This window comes from Mobula birostris, chromosome 9 (assembly GCF_030028105.1).
Source record: "Mobula birostris isolate sMobBir1 chromosome 9, sMobBir1.hap1, whole genome shotgun sequence".
In the NCBI taxonomy this organism is placed as follows: Eukaryota; Metazoa; Chordata; class Chondrichthyes; order Myliobatiformes; family Myliobatidae; genus Mobula; species Mobula birostris.
Genome location: NC_092378.1, coordinates 118034582 through 118042729, shown reverse-complemented (window position 1 = coordinate 118042729; position 8148 = coordinate 118034582). Strand labels below are relative to the sequence as shown.

Here is an 8148-nt window from a genome sequence, read left to right as displayed (position 1 = left end):
TTATTCAAATGAGTTTTAAAATCATAGATGTGAACAGTGGAAAGACAATTGATTTGGATATGGAGAAACTAAAAGATTACAAGTCCTGACATCAGTTGCAGAATTATGAATATCAAAGTAACTTGCTCTAGATCATCATTTGTCTTTGGAGATTTCAGACCAAAACCTACATTGTAATTTCTCAAGGAATCTCCAAAAACATAACCCTTCTACGTAGATTCTCCTGAAAAGGAATACATTAAAAAAGTCACTGTGTTTAGATTTATATTTCACCATGTGTCACAGAGTACAAGTTGTGTGAACAGCATTTTAAGTTATGACTACTTTGGGTTAACTTAAAGTGGACAACTACCAAAGGAAATAAAGACACTTTACAGAATGCAAAACTCCTCAGCAAGACAGAATATCTACACACTTTTCAAAATCTGTTCAGATTACCTTCCTGAGCCATTGATGAATTGGTTTCAATACTCAATCCCAGGTACTCACCAGGTCATGTCCTGATTCTTTCTTATTACACAAGAACTTGAGGGCAGAAGAAAATCTAAGGGTCACACCAGGAGCCAGGAAAGATAACACCATTTATCATTCAAAAGATTCAAATGCTAACTCGTGTATGTATCTAAAGCAAGGGCTACTACTAAAATTGTGGGATCACAGCTTTATAAAAGGTTAAAATTTCTCCTGTAGCAAAGTCATGTTATATCTGCAAATATACCAAAGTAGCCTTCAGTTTCTTTGTTCAACATTCTACATGTTACCAGAGTCACAGACAGATTCAGCATAGGAACAGGGTCTTATTCCACCAAGTCACCATTCTAAATTAATCCCTTTTTACCCCACCTTCTCATCAACACCACCAGATTCCACTGCTCCCCTACACACTACAGGCAATTTACAGTCTCCAATTAACCTACCAACCCACAATTTTTTCAGATGGGGAGGAAAGCAGAGCATCCAGAGGAAACCCATGTAGCCACAAGGAGAATGTGCAAACTCCATACAGTCAGCACAAGGTCAGGATTGGAAGTGGGTTTCAGGCCTCACAAGACAACAGCTCAATTAACTGTGTTAATGACGTGTTGGCCCATTTCAAAACTTCATTCCCATAAAGTGGGATGGAAAAGCAAAGAAAATGAAATCAGATTAGGTAACTCCAAATGAACTTAGCATGATCTAATACACTGTAACTCTGGGAATCTATCACAATGTCACTGAAGTTAAACTCTCCAAATGAGTTTAAAAATTTCCTTGGGAAGCTCCACATCTATAAACAGAAATCCATCAATAATTCTTCCAAAGCAACCACTGAAAGGTTCATATTTCTGTTTGATATGAAATTTGCAAATTTTCTTCAATTTTGAGAAAATATAGGCATAGAAAAAAATGAATTAGAAAACTTTTGAAGTATTGATGAAAATTAAGTAACAGAGTAATTTAACAACTTTAAAAAAGGGACACCTCCATTGCATTTTGAATCAGAATGGTACCAGTAATTAGAGCATTATCTTGTGGAGACCAGAAGGATTTTGGAAAGTGATCAATTCTCAGTTCACATTCTACTCCTCCAGAATCATTAATCAATTGAATTGACAGATTAAAAATCACATATTCTACCACAGATGACTGATGATCTGTGCAGTGTAGATATCGGATTAATGAATCTGTCACAGAAGATTAATTTGTTTCTCACATAATTCTCCGTGTACCCTCTTTGAACAGCTGAAATCCAAGAAGAATAAAAGATTGGATAAGAAAAACATTGTATTGAAACAGAATGCAGTCTCTCTGCAGTACATCTACACATTCAGTTCTCAGTGGAATAAGCACACATTTCAGTATTTTCCTGTAAGCAAGGAATGTAAATGTACAATAAAGAGGCACAATAAGAGTGAAGTTTTGTAGTGTTTATTTTCTAGCAGACACACTACATAAAAGTCCCTTTAAATTAGTGTACATTACTACCCTCTTTAGGGCATTCCCCTCAGAGTGCTGCAGAAACTGTTTTGAAGGGAGCTTTAGCTAAGAAAAAAAAGAAAAAAAACCACTTCAAAGCAATTCCTTTAAAATCAAAACAAAATTCTCAGAATGAAGTGGTGGAGCGCTGATTTCGGAATTTTTCAGTGCCTTTTTGTGTGTTTGTTTTGAAGATTTGCTCACCAGCTTCTAGCCAGCTGCAGGAAGGAATGGGGTAGGGAAATGGGGCTCCTCTTTTCACATGGCGTTTCAATAGCCTAAAACGCAGGTATTCTTGTTCACATGATACACATGCCTTGGATTGAGGATTCCAGAGTCTGAAAGTAAATAAAAAAAACTCTTAAGTGCTTGGTGATCATGATTAAATTAAAGTTCTGACAAATAAAGATGCACAACAAGAGTATTGTATATATGCAAGTCAAACATCATCTTTCAAAAGAAAATGTGATTCACATTGATAAATTCACATAATTTCATCAATAGATGCAATATTTTGCCTTTATAAAGTTCTCAAAAAATCTATGAAAATGCTGGAATAAAGTTTAAAACAAAATTTTCACAGTGATCAGGTTTACATGCCTAGTTTGATGGAATGTAAAAAGGCAGGCTGAGAGTCATTAAAAAGCAAGTAGGCCCAATTCACCTTTATAAAACACTGGTTTAATTCAACTGAAGTAGTGCACTCAGTCTAATGGGAAAGTGGAGAAGAGAGTTACCAAATTATCCCAGGGATGAGTTATCTGGATTGACTTGGAAAAGCTGTGGTTGATATCCTGGGAATGAGGGTTGAGGGAATCTATTTAAAATTTTGCAAGGTAAATACTAAGCAGAGGAAAAGGTCCCCATTGGATGCAAGGTCAAGAAATAGCACAGACAAGAGATATTCTGCAGATGCTGGAAATCCAGAACAACACACACAAAACGCTGGAGTAACTCAGGAACTCAGGTCAGGCAGCATCTATAGAAATTAATAAATGGTCAATGATTTGGGCCGAGGCCCTTCATCAGGACTGGAAAGGAAAGAAGATGTTAGAAAGGGGAGGAAAGAGGACAAGCTAGAAAATGATAAGTGAAGCCAGGTGGGTGGGTGAAGGGTTGAATGAAGTAAGAAACTGGGAGATGATAGATGGAGAAGGCAAACGGCTAGAGAAGCAGGAATCTGATAGGAGAGGATAGTGGATGACAGAGAAAGGAAAAGAAGTAGGGAACCAGAGGAGATGATGGGCAGGTGAGGAGAAGAGGCAAGACACCAGTGTGGGGAATTGAAGGAAAGAAAGAGGGGAAAAAAAAAAGTACTGGAAGTTAGAGAAATTGATGTTTATACCATCAGGTGAGAGGCTACCTAGATGGAATACGAGGTGTTGCTCTTCCAATCTGAGAGTGGATTCATTGTGGCAAGAGGAGGCCAAGGACTGACATGTTAGAATGAGAATGGGGATAGGAATTGAAATTGTTGGCCATCGGGAAATTTCACTTTTTGCAGATGGAGCTGAGGTGCTTGACAAAGAGGTCCCCCAATCTACGTCAGGTCTCATCAATGTAGCAGAGTGCATCAAGAGTTGGGGACGACCCCAACAGATATGCAGGTGAAGTGTTCACTCACATAAAAGGTCTGTTTGGAGTCCTGAATGGAGGTGAGGGAGGAGGTGAACAAGGAGCTCATGGAGTTGCAAGGGTAGGGATGGTAATACACTGACATAGATTAAAAATTGGTCATCAAGCAGAAAGTGATGGGAACAAAATATTTGTTAATATTTTAATATTTTCTTTGACAAAAAATTCTGCAGATGCTGGAAACCCAGACCAACACACACAAAATGCTGAAGGAACTGAGCAAACAGGTTGTCAGGTACCAGAGGGAAGACAGTTTCACACCAATATCAACAACTTAGTTGAGGGGACAAAATGTGGTATTTCTAAGTTTTCTAAGGACAGAAAACTAGGTATATAGGGAGGAAAACGTAAACGGCAATAGGACAAATACAATACAGTGCAGAAAAATATTAAGTTATCCAAATGTCTGCACAACATAGTAAAACTTAGTTTTTTTAAAACGAAGTGAGACATTTGGAATTGTTGATGTTCAAAGGGTCTGAACTGGCCTTGAATAGGACCTTGCTCAAACCACACTTGTCGAGTACTATGTACAATTTTGCTCTTGCTACCTAAAGGGAGTGTTACGAAGATTAACTAGACTGGTTCCAGGGACAACCAGTATATTGTACAGGAAAGATTGAGTAGATTAGAAGAACAGAATTAGTCCTGAGTTTAGAAATATGGGGGGGTGGGGGTGGGGGGGGAAGAAATATCATTGAAGTTCACCGATCATTACAAGTGTCAACAGGCTGAAGAGTCAAAAACCATGGGTCAAGAATTTCAGAATGAGGGATATAACATTTAGGACTGCCGAAAGAAGAAATGTCTTCACTGGAAGTAGAACTGGAAGTCTACACCCCTGTGAGCAGTAAAGTCTCAGTTAATTAGTTTATTCAAGGGCGAGATAAACAGATTTCTAGACAGAAGGGAATCCAGGGATACGAGTTTAGAGCAGTTAAATAGTGCAGATGCCAATCATCTTGACTAATACTAGAGTAAATGCAGGCAAATAGCAAATTCCTGACCCCATTTATTATGTTCTTAATTATAGTTGGCAGATTATTCATCACATTACTGCTACTGATATAATACAGCATACCAAATGGATTTTCATACTAGGATCCATTTAGAACTAACGAGCTTAAATAGGACTTCTTGAAACACAGCAACTATTATATAAATGCAATTAATACAGTGAAACCTCAATTTTACACACCCTGATTTAACATGAATTCCGATATAACACGATGAGTCACTGGACTCCATGTCTATGTCAATCCATACTCCCCCCTTCTCCAGTCTTGTATCCCTTTTGCCAATCAACTTCCCAGCTCTTGGCTTCATCCCTCCCCCTCCGGTCTTCTCTCACCATTTTGGGTCTCTCCCTCCCCCTCCCACTTTCAAATCTCTTATTATCTCTTTTTTCCGTTAGTCCTGACGAAGGGTCTCGACCAAATGCTGCCTGGCCTGCTGTGTTCCACCAGCATTTTGTGTGAGTCATTGGACCTTTTTTTTTGCTCAAAAAGGAACAAACTGCTCAAAACAAAAAATTTTTCTGTGAAAGATAAGTACTTGACGCGATCAAGACCAAAAGTCGAACTCAAGTTGCACGAGACCTTGGGATACCGGAATCAACAATTCGTGGCTGGAAATCTCACTTAGGAAAGCTATGCGCATCGCTTTGCAAAGTTGAAGAAGCAGGACCAAAAGCCAAACGCCTGAAGACAGCCAAAGATGTCAGCCTCGATGACTCCCTGTACGAGTGGTTCGTTCAAGCTCACTCAGAAGGCCTTCCAATTTCTGGTCCTATTCTTAAAGCTCAAGCAGAGAAGTTTGACAAGCAGATCAACAGAGAAACCTCACAGTTCAAAACTAGCAATGGATGGCTAGACTGGTTTAAATGCCATCACAGGATCTCTCAAGTGTTAGTGTCAGGAGAAATTCGCTCAGCCGACAGTGCCGACGCCAGCGAATACCCGGCTGAACTAAAAACTCTCTTAGGAGGTGGTGGCTACGTGGAAGAACAAGTGTACAACTGTGATGAAACAGGCCTCTGCTACAAGATGATCCCAGACCATAACGTAACTATAGCGTCAGTGGAGGCAAGTGTACCGGTTCTCGAGCCACAAGAAGATGATAATGAAGAGTCTCCACCCCCACAAGTGTCTGAAGCCATCGAACACCGTTGGCTGGAGACCCAGGAGGTGGACCACATAAAAAACCTCCAATTCAGAAGCATTCTAGATTTCGCTCGCAGCCAGCGACATGCTACATTCCAGCAAGGAACACTCAATCACTTTTTTAAGAAATACACTGTAAATGATGATTGTTAATATTCTTGAATGTTTTTTGTTTTGTATATTAAAAAGCTTTACTAAAAATTAATTTGTTTAAATTTCTACAGCAACAACAACCCTGATTCAGTGCGAACGCGCTTTTTTCGCGATGACATTTTATGGACCCAAACGATCCTGTTATAACGGGGGTTTCACTGTAGTTTCTTTGACACAAGAAATTCTGCAGATGCTGAAAATCCAGACCAACATACACATAAAATGCCAGAGGAACTCAGCAGGTCAGGCAGCACTCATGGAAAGAATATCTAGTTAACATCTGGGATTGAGACTCATCATCATGACTGGAAAGGAAGGGGAAAGAAGCCAGAATATGAAAGTTGAGGGGGTGGGGGGGGGGGGGGGAGGAGTACAAGCTGGCAGGTGATAGACGAAACCTGGTGAGGGAGAAGATTGGTGGGCCGAAGTGAGAAGCTGGGAGATGATAGGTAAAGGGCTGAAGGAGATACTTGATAGGAGAGGAGAGTGAACATGGGAGAAAAGGAAGGAGGAGGTCACCAAAGGGAGGTGATAGGCAGGTGAAGAGAAGGGGGAAGGGGGGGGGGGACAAAATGAGGAATGGAAAAGAGAAAAGGGAGGGAATAATTTACTGGAAGACAGAAAAATCTACGTTCATGCCATCTGGTTGGAGGCTACCCAGATGAACCATGAGGTGTTACTCCTCCAATCTGAGAGTAGCCTCACTGTGGCTGTAGAGAAGGTCATGGGCCAACATGTGGGTATGGGAATGGGGAGTGAAATTAAAATGGTTGGCCATCAGGAAATCCTACCCGTGGCAGATGAAGCGAAGATGCTTTGAATTAATTAGCTTTCTCTTATCCTCTAAACTTTAAACTTTTACGCTCAAGTAAAAATACAAGTATGCATACCTAAAGCAAATGCAAGTACAGGTTTTAGAAATATTGATTTTTCTAAAAGTACTTGAAGTTCCTTAAAATTGTGAAAAAACTGAACACCTGTGCATTTGAATGGGTTAATGGCCAAACACCAACTCAGCTGGAGTTTAATTCAGAGCATGCAATAATTTAAATGTTAATTAAAGACTACTTATTTGCTAAAAGGAAACCAAAAGCATTCTCCAAGATGTAACTTCACCTTCAAATCCCAAATCGTCATTGCGCCGTCAATCCCAGTAGTGCAAAACTTCCAACAATCTCTCTTATCACCTTCATATATAGAGACTTGGCTGTAGGGAAGAAAAAAAAGTTATTTTGCAGAATCCAGTTTACTTTTCTTTTCAACGGAGGTGGTGTGGACCTATTGAATTACCTGGTTTCCATAATAGAAATTGGCTCAACCGTTATAAATGCTCCACATGAATTTACAACCCCCACATTTCTTTACTTAACTCTATCAGCTTATCACTTAACCAGGTCTACATTACACGGGAAGTTTACTGCTAGATGCCAAAAATTCCACAAGCCCTATCAGTAAGGGTTCTATATACAGTTGAAGTCATAAGTTTACATACACCTTAGCCAAATACAATTAAACTCAGTGTTTCACAATTCCTGACATTTAATCCTAGAAAACATTCCCTGTCTTAGGTCAGTTAGGATCACTATTTTAAGAATGTAATGTCAAAATAATAGTAGAGAGAATGATTTATTTCAGCTTTTATTTCTTTCATCACTTTCCCAGTGGGTCAGGTTACATATACTTTGTCAGTATTGGGTAGCATTGCCTTTAAATTGTTTAACTCGGGTCAAACGTTTTGGATAGCCTTCCACAAGCCTCTCACAGTAAGTTGCTGGAATTTTATTCCATTCCTCCAGACAGAACTGGTGTAACTGAGTCAGGTTTGTAGGCCTCCTTACTCACACATGCTTTTTCAGTTCTACCCACAAATTTGAGGTCAGGGCTTTGTGATGGCCACTCCAATACCTTGACTTTGTTGTCCTTAAGCAATTTTGCCACAACTTTGGAGGTATGCTTGGAGTCACTGTCTATTTGGAACACCCATTTGCGACCGAGCTTTAACTTCCTGGCTGATGTCTTGAGATGTTGCTTCAATATATCCACATAATTTTCCTTCCTCATGATGCCATCTATTTTGTGAAGTGCACCAGTCCCTCCTGCAGCAAAGCACCCCCACAACATGATGCTGCCACCCCCATGTTTCACAGTTGGGATGGTGTTCTTCAGCTTGCAAGCCTCACCCCTTTTCCTCCAAACATAACGATGGTCATTATGGCCAAACAGTTCAATTTTTGTTTCATCA

General features: G+C 39.8%; 1 protein-coding gene across 3 annotated transcripts in view; it reads right to left on the bottom strand.

The window, feature by feature from the left end:
- Window positions 1-1892: 1892 nt before the first annotated feature.
- LOC140203006 (actin-related protein 2/3 complex subunit 1A-B) overlaps window positions 1893-8148 on the bottom strand; it is a 54372-nt gene continuing 48116 nt past the window's right edge. For all 3 annotated transcript variants that reach the window (XM_072268687.1, XM_072268686.1, XM_072268685.1), the window contains 2 exons: window positions 7023-7113; window positions 1893-2294 (listed from right to left, as the gene is read on the bottom strand). In XM_072268687.1, coding sequence (XP_072124788.1) covers window positions 2256-2294; window positions 7023-7113 — 130 coding nt within the window. In that variant the 3' untranslated portion in view covers window positions 1893-2255. The remainder of the gene's footprint in view (window positions 2295-7022; window positions 7114-8148) is intronic.